The sequence below is a fragment of the Sycon ciliatum genome, chromosome 1, assembly GCF_964019385.1.
Source record: "Sycon ciliatum chromosome 1, ocSycCili1.1, whole genome shotgun sequence".
Lineage (NCBI taxonomy): Eukaryota > Metazoa > Porifera > Calcarea > Leucosolenida > Sycettidae > Sycon > Sycon ciliatum.
Window position 1 is genome coordinate 47,615,864 of NC_088643.1, and position 24,110 is coordinate 47,639,973.

The 24,110-nt window shown below is 50.2% G+C and overlaps 3 protein-coding genes across 4 annotated transcripts; 1 reads left to right on the forward strand and 2 right to left on the reverse strand.

The window, feature by feature from the left end:
• Positions 1 to 305: 305 nt before the first annotated feature.
• On the forward strand, positions 306 to 23,024 carry LOC135829806 (kielin/chordin-like protein). 2 transcript variants are annotated; one of them, XM_065342204.1, is made up of 10 exons: positions 306 to 435; positions 12,817 to 12,914; positions 13,619 to 13,771; positions 14,079 to 14,163; positions 14,437 to 14,465; positions 14,937 to 15,095; positions 16,185 to 16,284; positions 21,025 to 21,083; positions 21,584 to 21,680; positions 22,454 to 23,024. In XM_065342204.1, the coding sequence occupies exons 2-10, from the start codon at positions 12,902 to 12,904 to the stop codon at positions 22,620 to 22,622; spliced, it is 864 nt and encodes a 287-aa protein (XP_065198276.1). In that variant the 5' UTR covers positions 306 to 435; positions 12,817 to 12,901; the 3' UTR covers positions 22,623 to 23,024. The 2 variants fall into 2 exon arrangements, with proteins under 2 accessions (XP_065198276.1, XP_065198271.1); XM_065342199.1 differs by lacking the exon at positions 306 to 435 and adding an exon at positions 9,958 to 10,497.
• Positions 5,280 to 6,732, reverse strand: LOC135804963 (uncharacterized). Its single transcript, XM_065318948.1, has 3 exons — positions 6,717 to 6,732; positions 6,434 to 6,553; positions 5,280 to 6,223 (listed from the first exon to the last, which is right to left on the reverse strand). The coding sequence occupies exons 1-3, from the start codon at positions 6,730 to 6,732 to the stop codon at positions 5,280 to 5,282; spliced, it is 1,080 nt and encodes a 359-aa protein (XP_065175020.1).
• LOC135804975 (uncharacterized) lies at positions 7,142 to 9,901 on the reverse strand. Its single transcript, XM_065318960.1, has 2 exons — positions 9,482 to 9,901; positions 7,142 to 9,362 (listed from the first exon to the last, which is right to left on the reverse strand). Exon 2 carries the CDS (start codon positions 8,423 to 8,425, stop codon positions 7,142 to 7,144), a length of 1,284 nt encoding a protein of 427 aa, XP_065175032.1. The 5' UTR covers positions 8,426 to 9,362; positions 9,482 to 9,901.
• Positions 23,025 to 24,110: the final 1,086 nt, after the last annotated feature.

A 24,110-nucleotide genomic window follows, 5' to 3' on the forward strand; every position in this document is an offset into this window, starting at 1 on the left:
TACGTACCAGAAGTACCGGTATATATACCAGATGTACAAAACTGTCTGTACAATCACCTGTTTGTGCATGTGCAGCGCGTGTAGCCGTGTACAGACTGCTTTCCACTTCGTGGCTGTGGAGATCTCTATCCCGTCTCTACATGTTTGGTGATGTACGACTCCTGATATGTAAACAATAAATGCGCAGGAATTATCAGAAATAATTCTATCTAGCCTAGGACGTCTTCATTTTTGACGTTTGCAGTGATCATGGTGATTATGTAAGGACTATGTCAACTCATGACAGGGCAGCGCACTGCGCTTGCTCAGCTAGCAGATGTGGATCCCCCACGACTAGCTTGCATGCGCTGCTGTCTACTTATGGCTACAGTCAGTCCGTGTCGCCACCGCCGTGAACATGGTGAAGGGAGTGATCAGGTGATGACTGAAGTGAAGGTAAGGAGGTGTCCTGCTAACGACGAGTCTGGCTAGTGACATAACATAACAGTGTGATTTTATACAATATTCTAAAAATAATGACATTTACCACATTGTGGAGATCCGGACAAGTCACATGGTAGATACAGCGCTCATGTCTACAGACAGTGTCAGGTGACTTTTTAGATGTCACATTACAGAAGGCTAGCCTATGGTCAGTGTGGAACCGATATTATGGATGAAAAGAAGTTACTGCAGCACATGAGGTTATGTGATTGCATGATTAGTTGAGATGCCTTGGCAAAATGGCGGCACAGCGATGCACTAGCGACTCGCGCTGCATACATGCAGTACTGCCGGGTGCCGAAGAACAAACAGGGAGTGTGCAACTACCGGATGGGTTGGCCCACGGTGGAATTTTTTGTTAACATAATCTTCTTCTACGACGCATGCGCTGCGAGTCTTTTGGAAAGTTTGCCTCGCGCACTTGGCCGCGCTTTACATTACAAGGTTGGTGCTCAGCACGTGCTCTCACACTGCTCTGCGGCAAAATGCGTGTGCTCTGTACGACTAGTATAGGAGTAAGCGGATTATGCTCGGAAAACGACCATATTATGCTCTAGCGGATGCTCGCAGGATGCTCGAGAAAACAGCCAATTATGCTTTTATATGCTTCGCCAGAAAGACCAAAAGAACAGATAATCGTAATGAAAAAAAGACTCAAGACCATTGCCATGCTTTGTGGAAGTAAAAGACAATGATATGCAAGAGGAATACCATATTCACAAGCAAACGCTGAACTTTTGGGAGATGTCCTATAGTGGCTGCTAAAATATTATTCCAAATCGACAAGAAGCGTTATGTATGGTCCTTCAATAGCAGGTGTGTATATAACAGCCTCATTGAGTCATTGGGCATCTGCCCTTGTTTTTCGGATGCCATTTTATGCTCCTTCTCAAAAAGGACCTGATCATGCCAACAATTATGCCGGCATAATCCGCTTACCCCTATGTACAACACACGTCATATTTTCTGAAAAAGGTGACGTCAACAATAATTTCCACCGTGGGCCGGGGATCTGCAGATTGTGCAGAAGAGATGCAGAGTTGCACACTCTTGTAACTTGTTTATCCACTCTTGCCGTCGTATTACAAGAAAATAAGAACGCTAGGAGGCTGCCCCCCCCTCCCCCCGTTCTTCGCCACCCGACAGTACTGTAGCGCCCATAAGCGGTTCCGCTGACTCGCTCCCATAAAATCATTCGCAGTACATGTACGTGTATATATGCCTCCGCGGTCGCTCCACACAGTCCACTGTCATGACTTTTTCTACCCACACGGTTACTGTAGTTGCTATGATCACCGCCGTCACCGCTACCACCGTCACTGCTATCATCACCACATGTATCCCTTGGTCTTAGCATCGATCCTCCACAAACCTTTGTATTGTATGTCCCATATAATACGCATGCTTGCCTTGGGAATTGTTGGACTTGTCTGTGGAATTGTCCCGCAATTTATCTGTGCATCATCTGGGTGTTCTCCTATCCACATAGTCAGGGTGATAACAATGTACAGATAGTCAGGGTGATAACAATGTACAGTGCCAAACTAGAGATAGTCAGGGTGACAACAATGTCAGGGGCGTAGGAGCGGTTTTGGAAGTGGTACGACCGAAGGCCGTTTTGTAGGGGGGGGGGGGGGTCCGGGGGACCTCCCCCGGGAACATGTTGTAAAAAAGACACAAAATCCTGCGTTCTGGGTACTTCTGGCACAGTTTATAAAGTCATAGAATTATTTCACGGTCAGAAGAGACGTGCATGGACATGCACAGATGCATGGCAGATCTACGAGTACGAGTCTAGAAAAAGGACAAAGTCTGATGCGCATACCGGTATGCATCGATGAATCCTGATTTTTTTATTACGATATTGCACGTTCCAGACGGACCACACTTTTCGAAAAGTGGTACGGCCATGGTCGTACCAGTCGTATGCGGGTGCTACGCCCCTGAATGTACAGTGCAAACTACTCCTATCCACATAGTCAGGTTGATAACAATGTACAGTGCAAACTAGGGGTGCTTGTTGTATTTCTACTTGTATTTCCACTTCAGCAACCCAAATCTACGTCGGAAAGCATTAAGCTTCGCGTTTTTTCTTGTCCCGGCGTGAATTTTCGCTCGTGTTATTTGCCTCACATGTGGCATGTGTGCATGTGTGCATGTGTGCATGTTGCATGTGTGCGTGTGTGCATGTGTGCATGTGTGCATGTGTGCATGTGTGCATGTGTGCATGTGTGTTGCATGTGTGCATGTGTGCATGTGTGCATGTGTGCATGTGTGCATGTGTGCATGTGTGCATGTGTGCATGTGTGCATGTGTTGCATGTGTGCGTGTGTTGCATGTGTGCATGTGTTGCATGTGTGCATGTGTGCATGTGTGCTAGAGCTTGCATTTCACAGTGGCATGCCTTTGCACCTGCTCTACCACCTCATACCTCCTCATTTATAGAAGCGCTGGGCCCGGCATTGTGTGATCCTATGATAACACACACACACACACACACACACACACACACACACACACACACACACACACACACACACACACACACACACACACACAGCGTGACAGCGTTGTGAATGACCAAGGGTCCTCAACGTCTGTTCTCACCGTCCAGGAGCGACACTGACTCACGCTGCTATCTGGTGTTCACGAGGTGTTCAGTGTCGCGCTGGAAACGGAGCATCTCTGTAAGTTTGTATCCCTGGTGATGTTTGTGCCTGGAGAGCACTATATAAGTGGTGCTCTTCGAGCACAATCTTCCTCGGCCTACTCAAGCTCAACTGATGAGGGGTGAATTGAAGCTGTTGTGCGTGGATTGGGCAGCTGCTGTGCGTGGATTACGGAGCCGTTGTGCGTGGATTAGGGAGCTGTTGTGCGTGGATTGGGGAGCTGTTGTGCGTGGATTGGGGAGCCGTATCATCTACAGGGCCGTAGCACAGTGGTCACAGCTACAGGTGCCGCGGATGACATTTTTGTCTCAGCTGGGCAACTGATGATCATGTGCTGAGAGAAAGACACCAACGGGCAGAACCCCCCCCCCCCCCCCCCCCCTCCTCAGTTGTTCGCGAAAAGAGGGTAGCAGACACCATGGACACGGAACGAAAGGCAGGTGTTTCAACGGCTAAATCAAGTAAATGGAGTAGACCGAGCCCCTGCCAACCAATTAGCCGTTACTTCTGTGTTCTGGTTGGTGTATGCTACTGTAGTCCTTGCTGTACTCGTAATAGTCGTACAGACTGTAGCCGGCCTTTGAGGAAAATGCCGGTCAGTTGAACGGCAGAATTTGGTACTTTTTCTGGTATGTTCTTATCTTGCATGTTTGATGAGTGGATGAAGAATTGGAGCAGGAGGAAGTGCCTGCCAGAAGGTTTGTATGGTTCTGCCAATTTCACCGCTTTTCGAGCAGACTCTGCCACTTCTTCGAAGTAAGTAAAGTTCGAGCATCATCCGCCAAGGACCAACTCGGACAACGGGTCAGGCTTTCCCGACTCCCACACGTGACACAGGGCCACAGTCCCAGCTCTGCTGACGCGCTGTGCTAGCTCTAGCTAGATGCAGATAACGCTACCATGGTTACGTGCAGCTGCACGGGAAGCCAAGGCAGGATCTAGGACGTCGACGGGTGAAAGATGTTCCTTGACGGCTTCAGAAGTTAGTTTAACCCTCACACCACAGAAGAGATGAGCCAGTGGGGTGTCGCAAGCTTATATTGAACGTGAGCACGACATGATTATTGTGATCATGATGACGTATAACATAGTTCGCGTGAAATGATCGGACTGGGCCGTCTAAGGCCGCCCATCTGTAACATAGTATGATAGGAACAAATAACGCCATCTATCGGCTATGAAAGAGCGTTTGAAAGACGACCCATGGGGTCATGTAACAATCATAAAGGCTGGGTGTACCAGTACATTGCTATGGCAACTGCATGACCACTAAGTACTCGGTAGTACCCACAAGTATATTAATTGTATTGTCTGCGGCAGCCGATGGATGTGCACCATGCGGATTTCGTGCCCATCGGCCGAGCCCGTGCCTCCCCTCCGTCCGGTAGGCGTGGGCGGGTGGGAAACAAAATTGCGTGGCGAGCACTCGCAGCAAAACAGACAACTGGCAAAATTACACCAGCCAGCAGTAGATGAGCCGTCTACGGATGCATCCGCCAGGCGAAGGGTGGCTCATACGGGATGTCGTACGCGAGTGCGACCCGAATGCGGAACTCTGCAAGAGTGCGTGCTTGCGCCAGTCGACTGCGGCGGCACGGCCGAGTGCGTATGGTCACCTAAAGTCATCTTGCGGGAATATTCCCCTGCGGGGGCGCGGCCCGTGGCGTGCTGGTTAACTACGGTTTGCGCAACGCAAACCAACATTTAACCCTCACACCACAGAAGAGATGAGCCAGTGGGGTGTCGCAAGCTTATATTGAACGTGAGCACGACATGATTATTGTGATCATGATGACGTATAACATAGTTCGCGTGAAATGATCGGACTGGGCCGTCTAAGGCCGCCCATCTGTAACATAGTATGATAGGAACAAATAACGCCATCTATCGGCTATGAAAGAGCGTTTGAAAGACGACCCATGGGGTCATGTAACAATCATAAAGGCTGGGTGTACCAGTACATTGCTATGGCAACTGCATGACCACTAAGTACTCGGTAGTACCCACAAGTATATTAATTGTATTGTCTGCGGCAGCCGATGGATGTGCACCATGCGGATTTCGTGCCCATCGGCCGAGCCCGTGCCTCCAAGAAAAGGGGGGCGTGCGGTGCTTGCGACCCGTGGCTCAGTAACGCCGCGGCATGCCTGCAGGCCTGCGAACGTACGTGCGGTAAGCTCCGCTGGACCACCGCCCGGCTGCCATCAAGGCATACTCCGGGGCACCTTGGTTCGCCATGTGCGTTGCGCCACCTGCACGGAGGGAGTGGCTACTGTAGCTGGGGCCCAGAACCCTGCGCAACACTACGTTGATGTCATTGGGCGTGAGCCATCGTCCATTGCCGAACTTGAAGAGAGGTTGTTCGTCACTACCCCATGCGCATGATCTGACGTATGCCTCGAGGGCCAGGACGGGGCATATTTGCGGGTCTGCATGGCGATGCAGCACAACCTCGCCACCGCTTGTCAGCTGCGATGTCTTCGTGCGTTGAAGCCGTAAGCTGGCTGTGGCCTGAGAGAGCACGAGGTGAGCGCGCCTGAGAGTTTTCAGGGTACCCGACCCTGCTGGCGACGGGGACGTGTACTCGCTAACTCGCAGCAGACCATGGAATGCTGTCGTCAATGCGGCCCATAGCATGAGCGTGTCGCCAGGGCTATAAGCGGAACGCTGCAGGAAAAGATGTAGTGCCTTGAGTTGTACGGCGGTGATAGCCTGTCTCCGAGGCTGGGCAGTTGCGTGCCGTGGGAGCGATGCGCGTTCTCTCTCCAGGCCTTTCACCAGAGCGGTGAGCCGGCTGGATGGAAGGACTTCGACAGGTCCTCCCCTGCAGAGGAGGTTGTATCTGACTGCGGCCAGGTATACTTTCAAAGTGCCGGCACTGACAGAATGCGACATGGAAGCGGCAAATAGCAGGATGTCATCGTGACGCGGTGACAGCGGGTCGCGGTGAATCTGTTGCATGAACTTGCGGAATGCGTGCCAGCCCGGGGCATATGTGTGTTGCGTGGCTGCGGCCACTGAATTGGATATGAGTTGTTCGGCTCGTGCGGAAAGTGCGGCGGCTGGCGAGCCTGGCAGAGAGGACACAGGAGAAGAGATAGCGTGCCACATGCATCCACCAGTGACCGCGTATAGCAGCGCACATGCCCACATGCGCGCACATAAACACAAGCATATACACAAACATGCGCACATCCATCACCACCTGCCCTAGACAGCGGCTAGGAAGCGAGCGAGAAACACGATAGCTAGCCCTGCGTGCTGACTGGGGCCAGCGGTACGTTGCGGAGGAAGCGACTGCGGTGGCCCTCCTGCGGGAGGTTGCTTTTCTGCGGATAGATGAGCGATCTGGGCTGGCGAGCCATCATGTGAGCGGTTGCATGCGGCAACGGCCAGCGAGCCTGGAATCAACACAACAAAGGACAAAGAAATTCAGTCAGTGCGAGTGACCCTGCTTCGTACGACCCACCCCCATGAGCGCAGTCATGATCCTAGGTGTAACGGGGCTCTCTGACCGGCGGAGGCCTACTGCCATGAGGCGTGCGGATTTTGCTTGCGGCTTGCCTATTTGATTCCCCATCTAGATGTGTCTATTGCGGTGGTCTCCCTAGGCAGCGGCGGGACCGAACTGCTCCCAAAGAAAGTGCAGGCGTCTAGGGGACCTGATTCAGTCCCTAAGCACACCGGGCGGCAAATCTAGAGGACTTGACTCGGTCCATAAGCACACAGGGATGCGATTCTAAAGGACTTGACAATCCGTAAGCACACAGGGTTGAGGCAGAAATGATAGGCAGTAACACCCCGGCGAGGGCTTAACAACTAGTGCAGAGGTGCAACGGGTGGGGCGTGGCAGTAGGCTGTGCGAGCAGCGATACACAGCGGAAAAAGTAAAGGAAACAAAAGAAAACACGGGGGCAGAAGCAAAGTTCTGTGGTCTCAGGAGCAGAGCGTCCAATCTCGGTAACGGCGGACCCTGGATGGCGACTTCCTCACGCTGCGGCGTGGATGTTTGCGAGTGACGACGGACTGAGGTCGGCCCCGGGCGCCAAGAGGCGGAACCGTGGGAACTGAGCGCGGGATAGGGCATCTGCGATACCGTTGTCCACTCCGGCGATGTGGCGGATAAGCAGACAGAAGTTGTGGCGAGCGGCCGTCTGGAGGGTGCTGCGTATGAGCGCCACGACTCCTGGGTGCCGGCAGGTGCCCGACTCCCAGGCAGCGCACACGGAAGCGCTGTCGCAGTGGAGCAGGATCTTCTTCTGCGTCCAAAGCGGTCCCCACAGCTGGCAGGCGAGGGAGATTGGCCACATCTCCCTCCACATGATGGAGGTGTATGGCGGCGTCTGTTGCGTTGCGGACCATGCGCCGGCGAACCAGCGACCTTGAAAGAAGCCACCGAAGCCTAGGCCGGATGCGTCCGTGAACAACTCAAGGTCCGGTGACCTAGACCACTCTGGGTCGCGCATAAGGGCTTTGCCGTTCCAGACGGGAAGGAATTCCTGCCACCACCGGATATCGGCTAGGGCATCGCTGCTCAGGTGGACGATGGGCGATGAGCTGTGAGCGGAAGTGCATGCATCAATGAGCCGTCTAGTGAAGGTGCGTCCAGCTGGAACAACCTTTGCTGCGAAAGACAGGTGGCCCACTAGAGATTGGAGTTCCCGCCGTGAGGCGGTGTGGCGGGTGGACCATGACTGCAGCAGATGTTGCAGCGCGCGGAGCTTGTCAGTGGGAAGGCGGAGTTCCCCGGTGGCCGAGTCAATCTCGATGCCCAACACGGTGACGCACGTGGATGGACCCACCACCTTGTCGGTGCCAACTGCAGTGGGGACACCCAGGTTGTCGAACACCTGAAGGATCGTGGCCTTGTGGACTGCGGCTGTCGACGATGGCACCACAGTGGCTGGTGGTGATACCGAAACAAAGTCGTCGAGGTAGTGCTCGAGTGCGGGTATGCTGTACTTGTGGCGTAGGATCCACTCAAGCGCGTCTGCTAGGCGGTTAAACAAGCTAGGGGCGGACCGCAGACCGAACGGCAAGACTGTGTCGAAGTAATACTTCGATCTCCATTGCATGCCAAGCAGTGGCCAGTCGTCGGGGTGTACTGGACAGAGCCGAAACGCGTGCTTCAGGTCCACCTTGGTTATCAGTGCGCAGGGGCCTGTTCTGCGAACATGATCGGCAATGCAGTCGATCGTAATCAGTTTGAAGCGGTATTGGTCAGGGTCAATGAACGTGTTCACGCTGTTCCCCTGCGGGGCGGAGAGGTGCATGATCAACCGGTGCCCGCCTGATTTTTTCGGGACCACGCCGACTCCTGATGTGCGGAGGCAGGCGAATGGCGGAGCTGTGAAGGGACCGGCCGTATGGCCCCGCTGGCATTCAGTTGCGAGATATTGGTCAACGACTTCGGGGTGAGCTGTTGCAGAGGACAGATTAGCACTATGAACAGAAACATTACGAGGCCCGGTAAAACCAATGCGAAAGCCAAAACGCAAGTCATTAATCAAAGCAAGAACAAAAGAGGGGTCGGGGTGCGTGCGCAATTCATCGTGCAATACATCAATGTGGATGGGTGTGTGCGGTGCAATATTATAAATAAGACTATTAAGAGAGGATACTGCCGGGGCTGCCTTCGCGGCATCGCTATTTCTTGGCTGGGCAGGCGGAAGCTGGGTGCTCTCCCGAGCAAAACATGCATGCGTGGCGAAACTTGCACGAGCCGACGCAGGTGCCGTAGTTGTAACGGCGGCAGGTCTCGTTTGGTTTTGCGCTGGAGCTGACACCTTGCTCCTTTGGCCTGCTCCGAAAGGGCTGCGTTGTGCAGGAGGCGGTCAGGTGCCCCAGCCTCTTGCAGTTGTTGCAAAAGGGGAGTGCCTGCCCGGTAAAGCAGGTCGTGTAGAGCTCAGTGTCCAGGTCTGCCAGTGACCGGGACAAATCTTTCGACAGCGCCTGCCGCGCCCTGGTGTCGAATTCTACAACTGCTGCGAAGCGGTACTTGCCGGCGGCCTGGATGATTCGGAGTTGGTGAATCATCAGGGCTTCGGCGCATAGGTGATGTTCGCCTATGGCAATCAGGCTGAAAATGGACCACGCCTCGATCCACGTGGCCAAGTTTTCAATTTTCCGTTTTGGAGCGGCGCAGACTGCCAGTGCCCCGTCGTCATCTACCCGGAATCTCTTGGGGGTTGGTTCGGCGGCTGGTCCCGGCTTTGGGGGCAGCAGACAAGCAATATCGACATACTCGATCCGTTTTATTTTGTCAATGGCTTCTGGGGCCACATGCGCAATACAAGCGGGGGTGTGGTGCATTACATCCGGGAACATACCGTTTGCTCCAGTCTCGGAGTCAGCCGCGTGGTGTCCGGCCGGCGGGCTGTTGCCAAGTGCTGCTGCAACGCTGGCAGCCACAATCTCGGCGATGGAGTCCCTCTGGGCTGCTGAGAAAGCCATACTAAAGTTCTAAATGTTGAGGAATAGAAAACAAAATTGCGTGGCGAGCACTCGCAGCAAAACAGACAACTGGCAAAATTACACCAGCCAGCAGTAGATGAGCCGTCTACGGATGCATCCGCCAGGCGAAGGGTGGCTCATACGGGATGTCGTACGCGAGTGCGACCCGAATGCGGAACTCTGCAAGAGTGCGTGCTTGCGCCAGTCGACTGCGGCGGCACGGCCGAGTGCGTATGGTCACCTAAAGTCATCTTGCGGGAATATTCCCCTGCGGGGGCGCGGCCCGTGGCGTGCTGGTTAACTACGGTTTGCGCAACGCAAACCAACATTATTTTCCGTACTCGACTTGAACTGAAGTTGAAGATGTCTGATGAAACAGTCAAAAGTGGCCAATATCGATAAGAGGATTGACTGGGTCACTGCGAGTTGCGCGCTGCTCATACCAGTAGACTGCAGTTGCTACGGTACCTGCTCCAGTGGTAGGAGACACCGAGGGGGAAATTATGAATGCCCGTTATGTATCGATCACTGTTGTCAGTGCATCACAACAAAAAGAACTGGATGGAACAGAGTCTAGATAAGAAGAGTCCTGCGCCTGGAAAATCCGGAACTGCACTGGAAAGTCGTGACAAGCGGGTACGGGTGGTAGCGCAAGACGTAACTGGCAACAGCTAGCTGGTAGTAGCGTTGATCGTTCACACCACCACTGAAATCACCAGAATAGAAGTTCCGACTGAAGTTAGTTCCGAACTGCAGTTGTGAGCGCCTAGCCGTTCCGGAGCTGTCGCGCCCTCGACTGTGGTAGAATCATCTCATCGCTGTATGTACCTCCTCTGGGCTAGCTCTGGACTCTATCTTCAGCGAACATGACGTACTCGGACTATACATGTCGGTAAGTGTAACCCGCAACTATCACGCCGAGTGTGTAGTCTGTACTGTAGTGTAGCAGGAAAGAGAAAAGGATTTCTGCAGGTCTGCCTGTGTCCCTATAAGTATAACGTAAAACTAGTATGGTACTTGACTCGTCATCATTGTACCTGTACATGAATCCGACATGATATGGGCGAATGATTACTGACTATAACGTTACAATAACTTACCGGCATAAGTTCCCGGCGTAAATAACTTAGTTTAATAATAAGCTCCCAAGAGTGTGCAACTCCTGTAACAGAGGCTGTAGTGTAACTTAGTATGCACCACATCACAGTCATGCCGTAGTGTTCACCATGGCTCATGTCGTGACATTTCCAGCTGCTTGGTTGGTTTGTTTTTTATTATTTTAGTTCATTGCCTCAGCTGTGTTCCAATGTTGGCAGTAAAAATAGCACCCGGGGTACCCCTGACAGAAACCCACTTGGCGTATGTGAGTCGTCAGCATAATCATAGCAGCAGATATATGGACTGTGCACATGCTGGTCTACGTCGTAGGACATACGAAGCCGATCCTTTTACAAACACTTCCATTTGGCACAAAATTCAACCCAGGAATATCTTAGGCACAGATTCAAACGTTGTAGCTCGTTCACACATACAAACCTTGAACTTTGAACCTTAAACTTTGAACTTTGAACCTTGAACAGACAATCACTACTGCATGTAGTATCAGGATGATTGATAGTGGTATCACCAGACTGGGAGAACGTCAATGGAGAAAACACGATCACAGCAACATGTACTCATCACAGCGCTGTGCAAGCATCCATTGGTTCTCGTTGGGAATGACAAGAGTACAAACTCCTCAGTGACTGCATTACATTCCTCCAATACCGTATTTCCCCGTAAGTTAGTTCTCCCCAATGACTTAGTACCCCCCTATAAAAAATACACTTTCCACTGCCGAGGTTATCACCCCGAAAGACAGTTCCCCCCCGAAAGATAGTAAGTTCGTACCCGTCCTACATGTACAGATACCGTACAGTACATACATCATATGCACGGACACTGGAGTTGCGCAGGCTTCCCACTGCGTGTCATTTACCCCCAACAAAAAAGTACTCCCCGAAAGATAGTACCACCCCCGAAAGTTAGTACTCATGTGGCTGCTAAGTTCGAAAGTTAGTACGTACTAACTTACGGGGAAATACGGTATTGCTCCCGGCTATAGCATGGGCGAGTTTGCGGCAGTTGTGACGTCCTGGAAGACCACCTTCCGCAGCGACCAAAAACAGGTCCATTCTTGCTACATGGCTGAGCCATCATCACAACCATGCATATGACACATGTAGCTGCTCTCCACTTCTATTCCGATGACAGGCTAGCTCTGCTCTTGTTAGCTGGTGGGTCCACTGCTTCGTGCAATACATACCCAGGATTGTACCGAGGAGCAAGATGACAAGTGCTCGTCCGGTGAAGATACATTGTAGTTCGCCTTAGCAATCCATGCCTGTGAGCCATGGAACAGCGTGGAGAGGGCCACCCTGTTCTGCAGAATACCATTACACCTATTTCAAGTTGTGAATGTCTTGTTGAGAATACAGGCACACAGAAACAGACACGTATGCACGCACATGCACACACCAACAAAAACATCGTATTCACGGACAATCGCGCCACATAGTACAATGTACATGGACAGACAAAAGCATGCTATCAAAACCTGGGACCGGGACTGCTCAGTTCAATATCTCTCAATTCACTATCGTGTATCAAACTTCAACACACTGGACGAGAACTCGTGGACTGTATGTTTTCGTTTGAATAAAAGTAAAGTAAAGTTTGCACGTCCGCGTTACCACCGGCTATACAATTGCGTTGAGAAACACAACCAGCTTAGGAAGTTTTGCATGTGCCAGGCCACCACCATGCCTGTGATACCAGGGTGGCAGATGCAGCGCCTAACGGCGAGGGTGAGGTGGTAAGTCTCACAACCAATGCCCGACAAGGGGGCTAACCTCGTTAGCTGCATCCATGTTACCCTCACTCCGAGTAGTGAGTACCCAGTTGACCGTGGGTGTCGGCGCAGTTCACTGCATGTAAAGTGGTTCACGCGTGCATCACCGCATTTGCTAGCACAGTACACGCTTCCTGCTCCCAGCGCGGGTCTCGAACTCGGGACCTTGTGATTCGCAGGCAAGCCCACAACCACTCGGCCAAAGCGCTGGTGTTTCGTTTGAATGCTGCTTTTAAAAAGCGAATAGTATTCAGCCTAGAAATGATTTGCTAATGGCTAGTATTCATGACCTGTGTCTATCCTTTTCACATATTGCTTTAGAAACCACGGGAGATGTTTGGCTGTGGCATCCATTGCTTTCATCATCCAGCTATGTGTTGTGTCTGGCCAGTTAACCGAGAGTCCAATGTCAACGGCAGGTAAGCAGAGCCGATGACTGACTGCCATGACTACTGTGGTTTACTGTGAATATCTACAGTGCTGGCAACTGAAATCCGACCTCTTAGCGATGCGTTCACATTCTAGCGTTCTCTGTTTCGTAGTTTTACTATCCTGTGTTGGGTCTTTGCAATGTGAGCGCACCGCTCAGGGGTCGGATTTCAGTTGCCAACACTGTAGTACTGTACAGCTGTACTCTGATGCCATCCAGAGATCAGAGAGATTCCGAGTCCAATGGCAATCAGATGTGCCAGTGAATCGTCGGTGCGAAAGTCATAGCATCACAATCAAAGGCATGACATCGTTATGACACCGCTGTATGCCAACGGATGACACACCATATTATGGCCACAGACTCAAAGTATATCATGAAGCGAACACCATGGCTAAACTGGACTGACTGGGTGTAGCATTGTACCAAGAGTACATAAACCAGCTACAGGAGGAGTGGGGGGTTAGGCTAGCCCGGGAGCCTATCCATCTGCAGGAATGGATCTCACCCGTGAAAACTGCCTACCTGCCTAGCTGAGCTGTGATTTCACTGACACGGCGAGTATTGTACTACGGGGACAGGGGCATTGTTATATAATCCGTGCACTCTTGCACTCCTTAGCTGTGTTATGGTGGTGTTTGCTCACGAAACATACCACCAATTGCATGCTATCTGTCATTGTGTTGCATCCAGGCCGAGTTGGTGAGTGTCCAACTGAACTGTCGGTATTCAGCCTTGCACTAATGAACTGTAACAGTGACCTGGAGTGCACAAATCAACTGTGCTGTCTTCAACCCAACACACAACAGAGGTTTTGTGTGGATGCGGTCATCACCAACCCCTCAGGTTAGGCTTGACATAGCACGACTTCCTGTTCACATAACGTCGCGTCCTCCTTTGCTAAAGCGTATGTACTCAGCCTACAACACGCCGGTGAGCTAGCTTCCGGTCAGGTTTTGTACATGTACGCACTTTCTCTCATTCATACCGTTGTGCCTGAAGTGGAAGCAACCTGTGACATACCATTGTCGTGTAATACGTCACTAATCATATGCGGGTGTGCGCTCGTGTGTGCATGTGTGTTCATAATTCGTATGTGTGTTTGTGTGTGTGTTTCCCTGTTTGATTCTTGGCGCCCCGACGTCGCTATCAGGAAACAGTGGGTGTGTGCACGAGGGAGTGGCGCGTGCCAATCTTGACACATGGCAAAGCAGTGCAATGACTGGAAATGCAGCCTGGTAAGTATGCAGGCCACCATGTACTAATGACCTTCTGTACCGTCCAAAGCAAAGTCGGGTTTGGTTTGATTCTAAGGAAGGTCAATGAGCAAGAGAGCAAACTTGCCATATTGCATAATATCAAATTTGAACTCGGATAAAAACAGTTTGTCCTTCTATTTTTGCATGATATCAGCTAAAATTGAGCAAGATAAAGAAAAGCCTGCGAGAAGGGATTACGAGACTCGGTACATGTGTGTGTGTGTGTGTTTGTGTGCTCATGTGCCTTTCCAGTTCCTGCGATAATGGCGCAGTGCGGTGTGGTAAGTGCTGTACAGTGCAGTGTTTGCTAGACTCTGTGTCACATGGAGACGGTCAAGTTAGACCATCATGTAGCTCATTGTGAGTCGAAGAGCTTACAATGGATTTGAAATGGAGAATGAGAAGAACTGATAGAGCACGCCTAACTAGGCTGAATGACTGTCAAGTTCTCTACCTTACACAGGCTGAACAAACGCATCGTGCCCTTGTAGAATATTATGTGCTGTACATGTAGTACTTGCCGCCATTGCTCTTAGATTCATTCCACTGAATTACTTCCAGAGTTTTAGGAAGGTGGTTTGGCCAGTACCAATTCGCCTGACCAAGTGATCATCGGTGCTGATGATAGTCATGTGCTGTCATGCGGCGTATTGAAATTCACTTGATGTGGGTGACCATCGCATCGCCGCCCTCTCTACGTCACGGGAAGCTATTCCATACTCTGTATGTGTCTGTGTGCATCGTTTGTGCAGTAAAACCCGGCGAGTGCAGCACGGGCTTTCAAGAGCCTTCCGGCAGTGGTCAGTGTGTGTCCTGTGCGCTGGGCAGAGATGACCAGTGCACGTCCACCAGCAAGTGCTGTCCTACCATGAACAGCTGCATTGGCGTGTCGGCATGTTTCACATCCACAGGTAGATCTACACTGTACTGATATCAGGGCTGCCACACTTCGAGGGAGAAAAATCTGAGAGGGTCCAGGGGTGTCCACCGGAGAATTGTTTTAGGAAAATGGCTTGCTGTTGGGGCCCCAGAACACATTTTTAATTGTCCACACACATGCAAGCACGCGTGCATTTTACAGCTATATGTACATGTACATGTACAATGACTGGCCAAACGTGACCTGGAAGCGCCGAATGGCCAACTGGACTAAAAAGCGCTCAAAATCGGTTGTCCCTCTTTGGGAACAAAATCGGTCGGTTTGTCTGACAGGCGATCAAAAATCGGACGATTTCCGAAAAATCGGAGCAAGTGGCAGCCCTGTGATATGCATGATAAGTAGAAAGTATGCCAGTGCGGAATTGACTTTTGTATTATTCATCCAGCATGGCGAGTGTTCAAAAACGATAGCTCTGAGCATACGTACTGAAGGCATTGCGTACCACATGTAGAACACACATGTAGGTTGAAGGCCCATCACCCGACTGATCATGAATGGCAAACAACAGGCCGGGCATACACTAAAGCAACCATGAGTAGAACTTTCTTCATCTATACTATACCACTAGTATTCCGGGTGACTTGAAGATAGGTGTATGAGTATTCGGGTGTGTAGGGGCGGGGCTACCACTTGAGCAAGTTGAGGGAGCACTAAGATGCAATGCAGTGTTTTACTACCTCTCCCGACACGATTATCCGCCTGAACCGTAAACTGTTCCGCTGCTTGTGAAATTGGACTGGAAATGGAGCAGCCACGGATTGTTTACAAAATGAAGGCCATGGCAAATCTAGGGCGGAAGCAAGAACCTGGATGGATGCGTACATGCATCGTGCCATCCTTGCTCCCTTAGCTGTGTGCTAACTGCTAACCCAGATTTGGGCTTTCTGGCTGCAACGTATCACTGCAGGCATGTACAGCCATGCCGTACTGCAGCCGTGCTGAATGATCATGTGCCTCAGTCCTTGTTGACTGTAACTGGTATGTACGTTTCTTTTCCTGTATCCGTGTCTTGCCGGCCACACTCTGGACGTGTGCTGTACTTGACGATACCGTAATCTAGCCCTGCAATGTGCAACCAATGACAATCAACAGAGCATGATAGCTGGTGGCGCTGTATCACGGTCAGACCATAGTGGACTGCCTGCAACATGCCAGGACTGGTAAGCTGCTGCTAATTGACAGTATACTTTAGTTGTTATTTGGCTAGAAGGTTACATAGATTCACCCGTGTATCATTTGTCAGTTTAAAGGCGCGTGAAAAGAGAAACCTGGGAAGAAAAAGAGTCGATTGTCACCGCCAGAACTTGAACCAAGGACCTTCACTGTAGGCCAGCGATGCTCTAGCCACTAACCTATGGTCTAGTTGTCATCCAAGCAGAGGTTGATCAGCATTTTCTTCAGAGTTCAAAACTCACGCTTCCTGTGAAACTACAGAAGCTGGTGGGACGTAGCCCTCACAGTACAATCTGGTTCATAGATTTCTAGAGCCCACCAGTGAATTTTCCGGTATACAGTAAAACCTGGTTTGAGCAACCTCTCGTTTTAGCGACCACCTGCTCTTAACGACCGTTTTTCCATGCACGGACAGTTCTACACAGACGCTGTGGGACCTGGTTCTAAAGACCACCTCGCTTTTTAACGACCGCTTTTCCTTGCGTGACCGTGGGGTGGTCGCTTAAACCAGTGAATTTACAGTATATTTGTACAAGTGCCTCTTCCACTGTGTGATGCTCGAGGTACTTCTCATGGTACTGTAAATATACAAAATTTCGGCGCTGCAAAATTTCGGCACTTCACGATTTTTGACATTTCGGCGGCGATTTATTTTCGGCGTGGGGTAGAGGGTATAGTGCGACAGATGCTGTGACAAATTTCATCGGCGTTTTAATTTAGGCGTTTTGGGTCGGTGCCGAATATAGCCGAAATTAAATAGCTGCCGAAAATTTGTATATTTACAGTAACCCGCAGCAACAAAGTGTACCAAACTATTTATTGAAAAAGAAGGATTCGCGGGCGGACTGATGCGAACCCAGCACCCCTATCTTTCCGGGACAGTGCCCTACCAATTAGAGGCTTCCAGGATCACACACCTGTGCCCCCTTCTTCCTACGCACCCAGTAAATTTGAAAGCAGTTTCATGACAACAAGCAGTTATGTGCTCACCTTTGCCTGAAACAAATCTGAAACTTCTGTGGCCTGTGTGGAGCATAGAAAAGCTCTGATCAGAGTTACGCTGTGCTGCGCCGGACAGCTATGAACCATCAACATAGCAGTGGTAGTGTAAGGACTCTACTAGTCTACCTACCATTTGTGCGTAACTTTCCGTTCTGTTGTATTGTATTTTACACATTGCCGTGGTACGTGACTCAATTGCATAGCATGTGCAAACCTCAGTAATAATGTCCTATTGTGAGGAGATTCTCGGGAGTCGGTGAGCTTGGACAGTAGTCAGTCATGGTAGAAGTCACAGTGAAGCACTGAACAGCAATGCAAATGAACAACACATTTCGGCTGTCATGGGCTTGTTCATGTGCTTCCCAGTCGAGTATGTAGAGTAGAAGCCTCTCAATAGCTTTTGTGACTGTCTGCTATGAATTCACTCTGGTCCACCGGCATGACTAGGCTGGCTGCAAACAAGAAATCTGATGGTGAGGTAAACATTCCCTGCCCCCCCCCCCCCAAAATGCTGTACAATCATGTACTTATAAAGCAGGAAATGTGTGTTCAGCTGTAAAATTGACTTCTTGAGGCTAATTAATGCTGGCTCTAAGAAGAGTGCAGTTTTCCTAAGGGAGTACATGTAGACTAGGAACTCGAAGTTACAACAAACTCGTCACTATGTGTTAGATTACAGACACCTAACCACAAGTTGCACCAGCTCACGATACATGGGGACCGAGATTCACTTTACTTGTTACGTTGGTATCAACACCAAAGAGTCTGTGAAGACTGTATCCTGCTGACTGACGCTACACTGTAACGTCCACATACACATGTAACGCCAGCGCGACAAACTCATATCCAACCGAGGATAACACACTCGTGATAACACTCGTAATAACACTGAACCAGACTAAGAAAGATGGATCCTAATATCCTTGCAAGATTTGGACGTTGTGCCACTCTCAGAAGCCAGCACTAGCCTAAGTCTACAATAGAGTAAGAGGTGAGAGCTGTCATGCACTATGATGCAGCGGAACAACAGTGAATAGAGAGTCCTTCTAGGCTAAACCAACCATGAACAATACATAAAACCAGACACCATACATTATGAAACAAAGCTGGCTCCACAAGCTCAATGGTCTGTGAACTTTCAATTCCACAACATTTCCTCCCCCTCTGCTCGAACACAGCCATAAAGTGAGGGCAGTAACCTAATAAACTATAACTAGCAGAACATTTTTAAGAGGCTTACGCATAATCTAAACTAAAGGTAACCATGTCAACACATCATGACAGTTCTAAACTAAGGCAGCATTCTGTAACTAGTGTAGTATAACTAGTGTCAATAAGGCACTCAGCTCAGGTCTTTGGTGATACGTGTCAAACGTCTAGCGCTGGAACCACTGCTCACGTATCCTGGACATCTGCTAGCGACACTTCAGCGGTTGCAGGTAGACTCTTCGACGTGTCAGCTGCACCTGACTCTACCTCTAACGGCACCAAGACGTTGACAGGACAACGATATGTCTTGCCATTCAGTAGGATGTCCACCACTCGCACTTCACCATCTGAGCCTGGGTGTACTTTCGTCACTCGAGCGAGAGGCCAACGTGCCCTTGCTGTGATCTTCTCCATCACCTGCACGACATCTCCGATGGCTACGTTCCTGCCTTCCTTGTGCCACTTAGCACGGATATTAAGTCGAGGGACGAAGTCTTCAAGCCAACGGCGCCAGATGTTGCGTACCAATAGCTGTACGTATTTCCATCTCTTTCTTGTATGAACTTTATCCTGGTCGTCTTCATGGTCTTCAATGGGTAGCACGATTTCCATGTGGCCAACCAGGAAGTGTTGAGGCGTCAACGGCATAAGGTCTTCAGGGTCGGTCGACAGCGTTGTCAGTGGACGGCTGTTCACTAGGCTCTCAGCTTGCACCAGAGCGGTGTGTAGCTCCTCGTCGCTAATGTCGGCACGGTAGAGGACCTTGTGGAGAGTTCTCTTCATGGCTTTCACCATGGTCTCGAATAGTTGGAGTGTGGCGCAGCAGGCGGGTTAAATCTCCACTTGATGCGGTGGGAGGCCAACTCCCAGGTGACTTTGGCTGTGTAAACAGCGGCTAACGCTTCTCTGATCTCCCGCGACGAAGTTGGTTCCATTATCCGTCAATATCTCTGATGGCATACCTCGTCGTTTCCAGAATCGTTCCAGTGCCATCAGTAAGCCTTCAGTGCCCATCGAGTAGACCAGCTCAAAGTGGCAGGCTCGTGACTGAAGGCATGTGAATACACACACATACCTTTTCGTCTGAACTCGGCCGCGGCCTTGTCGCGTCAGGAATGGCCCGGCATAGTCGATGCCGACACGGGAGAAAGCTCTCAGAGGTCCAGATGTGCGGAAATCTGGGAGGGGAGCCATCTGAGGTACTACTGGCTTGCCGCGTGCTTTCTTGCAGCTCACACACTTGTTACGATGTTGTTTCACAGCTGCTTTCCCTTTCACTATCCAGTAGATGGTACTCAAGTCGGCGAGGAGGCGATTCGTGCCCACGGCATGGCTACATCTCCGATCTTCCTCATCGATGATCAACTCTGTCGCTTGATGATGCCGGGGCAGGATTTTCGGACTTCTGGCTGTCTCCGACAGGTGCTGAGCTCCCTTCAGTCGGCCTCCAACTTTCATGACTTGGGTGGTACCTGTAGATGTTGACATCATGGGCTGCAGTGAGATGAGCGGCCCAGTTGTGACTTTCCTGCCCTTCTTGAGCTTATTGTAGGTGCTACCATACGCGTCCTTCTGGGCCTGACGGATCCACACGTGTCGGGCATCCTCTAACTCTGATGGTGTAAGTTCCTGTACCAGCACTGTCTTGCCGTTCCACGGAATTCCGACTTCAAACCGCCCGTTATCGCAGCGCAATGTTGCTGCCGTCATGGTTTCAGCTTCCTTCTCAGCTGGTGTTAGATACTCCTTGTCGTTGGCGTTCGTCATTGATTCTGCCTCCCACAGCAGTCGCACCACATCCCCTAAGTTGGCACTGTTGAAATGGGTTGCCATTGGCTGCTGCTGCTGCTGCTGTTGCTTCATGGGCCCGAAGCATACCCATCCAACTGGCAGCTTGCGAGCTATTGGATCATTCGACTCTTGGCTGACAATTTCTTGTAGAACACGGTGAGCACCTGGGACATTCAGTCCGATAAGCACATCCACTTACTCTGTCGGTAATGTTGGAAATGGAATGTCCTGTAGGTGGGTGTATTCTTGCAGGAGCATCGAGTTGGAGTCGACTCTCAGTGACGGCGAGACTGCTGGGAGAGTCCATGCCACACGGCCAGTGCTGTATGTTCCGTCTTCGCTGGCCATGGTGATGTGTACTTCTTTGGATTGGCGACTCGCGCTCTGTCCAGCCAGAACATTAGAGCGGAGGGGTTGCGATTCCCCGTCTGCGCCCAACTCATTGGCAACTTCTTCTGAGACGAAACTGTCTGATGATGCAGGATCCATCAGGGCTGTACTCTCGTCCGTTTATCTGGCTCCACAAGCTCAATGGTCTGTGAACTTTCAATTCCACACTATGACTGTTGGGGATGATTGCACAAAATTAGTTTCACGTGCACAAATTTCCACACCGTCTTTTGATTCATTACTGATTATGCTTATGATTTCTGTAGTTAAAGGTGATAAGCCATGTTGTTGCTGCTGGAGTTTTGACTTCTGCGTCCACACATTGGTTTCTGTAGCATTTGCAATGGAAGCAGCGGGTCGTTTGTCAGAAGCGGTGGCTGTCCAGACGTGTGTGGTGAGTTACCGTGCCAGAAGAATGCCTGTACTGTACACATTTACCCTCAAGTGCAAGGTAGTTGACATCTGAATAAACCCGTGGGCTCTGGTCTTGATACGTAAAAGCAATACAGAGACGGAATGTCGGAATAGGCCCATGCGCCGCGTTACCTACTGTATCGCCTGCATTGACCCGAGCACAGCGGTCATGTACAGTACAGTACAATCATGTATATGTGCAGGAACATAAAAATCGCTCCAGGCATTTTGCAGTGGTCCAATTTCAAACACAGAAGCCTTTCGTATGCCTGGTGAATGTGGTCATTCGCATGAACAAGTGATGTGGAACATCATGAACATGTGTGATGTGCGACGTGTGATGTGTGGTGCATGCAATGGAAACATGCCTGTGCTGGACTACATCCTGTACAATGAGCATAGTGTACAGAAGTACTTCTGTGTGAAGATGTACGTGTTATAATTACGTATCCTTTGTTTCTGTCCTGGCTTGTCCTCCAGTTCCCAATGTCTGCTATGTAGAACTTAACAGCAGTGTGACAACTGTCATGCAAAATAACCCGCAAACGTTGACGAATGCAACTGCAAGTTATCAGTGGTGAGTGATCTTGAGCATGCTGCTGCTGGCAAACTGATTAGTAGTATTGAACATGTACATGTAACCGTTACCGGTGGTACATGTCGGCTGTAAGCACTGCAGCTCACTTCAATTGAGTTCAATCATGTTTAACCATGGCTGTGGTAAATGCCATAAACTACAAACCTATGTCAAGCTGCTAACTGCATGTTCTGAAGGAGTGAGGTCCGAGGAGGCAGCAATATTGAGCTGGTAAGATGTTTGATTGTGCTGCATAGAATATTATTTTGTACAATGTAGTTGAAATGTTGCACAGTACATCAGATAGGACACAGGCATGTCATCACTAGTACTTCCTATTCCATTTGGATATCTTGTACCAGCGCAATGCGGATGCCATTGTGTGTGTGTGTGTGTGTGTGTGTGTGTGTGTGTGTGTGTGTGTGTGTGTGTGTGTGTGTGTGTGTGTGTGCGTGCATGTGTGTGTGTGTGTTTGTCTTATTTATAAAAGACCAAAAAGTAGGGATTCACTGGCCAGAAAAAGCCACTTCATAGCTGTGTGGTGTAGACCAGGCTGAATAGTGGCGGTCAATTCTTCAGCCTTGCAAGCTGTTGAATGGTGCAATCCCAGCACAAGTTGCTATGGCTTCTGCTGTAGCATCGCTATCATCGCCTCCGGCGATGGGCGTCCAATGGTGTGTGTGTGTGTGTGTGTGTGTGTGTGTGTGTGTGTGTGTGTGTGTGTGTGTGTGTATGCGGCCTATGTGCACGCCCCCTGGCCTGTCGGTACACAGTGCATGCATCGCTGGTCGACTGCAGTGCAAACGTGGAGCCGGCAATGGTGGTGATGGTGGTGATGGTGGTGATGGTGATGAGGATGATGATAGTACGGCTGCTACAGTTGTGCCTGGTATGGTGCTGCAAGTGGCATCTTGTATAGTACTCTGGACCATGTTCATCTAAAGAAGCAGCACTGAGCAAAGACTAATAATTATTGTAACTAACCACTGAAGAAGCTCGATAGCTACGCCTGTAACACAAACTCGTTTTCGGCTCCGATGAATTGCTTCGACACAAGAAAACTGCCTGCAGCTTGTTAATTAAATGACCACTGCACTTGTGTAGATGTTCTGAGCAGCAACTAATGATACAAATCTCTGCTGATCTGTCCCTTGTCACGGGCGGCTTTTCTGCTTGGATTTCATTGAGTACCCATAGAGCCCGGACATGAATGGCACAGCCTCTAATGATTACTGCATAACCTGTGCCCACATTTTTCTCAATTGTTACAATTTTTCCTTGGCTCACCATCCGAGTTCCTCTAATAATTATTGTTATATTATTGAATTTGTTCCACCTCCACCACATCCATCGATGAACAGGCCGAGAGGGTGCTGAGTCGAATGGTCTTGGTCCGAGGACGCTGAGACGCTCCCTTCCTCCTTTATTCCCAATCGAACTCGCGCACTTCCACCGAAACTGGGTGACTGCGCCCTACTAGATAGGGATTTGTATGGAAAAAGTCGCTAAAAACGCCGTTTCGTTCTTATAATAGCACGGATGACCGCGATTGGTTCATATGTTGTAGTCTTTTAGCCGCTGAGTCGACTGGTTTTGGTCCGAAAAGGCTGCGATGCAGCGTTCGGCCCTTATTCCCAATCGAACACGGTTGAGTAAGCGGTCACGTGCTCATGCGTGCACCAGTCGCCTGGTCACCGTGCCTGCAGGCTACAATTTTCGCGTCAAGGTTCAACTGAAAGGTTCAAAGCAGGGAGTCGTAAGAGGCTTTTACGACTCCCGGGTTCAAAGGTTCTCTCGAGTGACGTAAACGGGCCCAAACAGGCTGTAAATTAGCACGTGACCGCTTACTCAACCGTGTTTGATTGGGAATAAGGGCCGAATGCTGCACCGCAGCCTTTTCAGACCAAAACCAGTCGACACAGCGGCCAAAAGACTACAACATACGGACCAATCGCGGTCATCCGCGCTTTTATAAGAGCGAAACAGCGTTTTTAGTGACTTTTTCCATACAAATCCTTATCTAGTAGGGCGCAGTCACCCAGTTTCGGTGGAAGTGCGCGAGTTCGATTGGGAATAAAGGAGGAAGAAAGCGTCTCAGCTTCCTCGGACCAAGACCATTCGACTCAGCACCCCGAAGACTACAACTGGTGAAATTTGATTTTAGGGTACACTTCCCCTTTAAAACTACGGCGTGTTACATAATCAATTATAAATTGAGGAATCAAATGAATGCCTTCCTCAATTCACCCGAGACATAATGGCCACGCACTCTAGCCTTTGAATGCTTTTGATCTACTTGTTTCCAGGTAGCAGCTAGGAGCCAGCTACTGTTTTCGGTATGTACCCATCCGTTGCTTTCTACCAGGGAGTAGTATAGACCCTATAATATTATTGTCTTGTGACTTGTGCATACCAGTCTAGCCTTAGTAC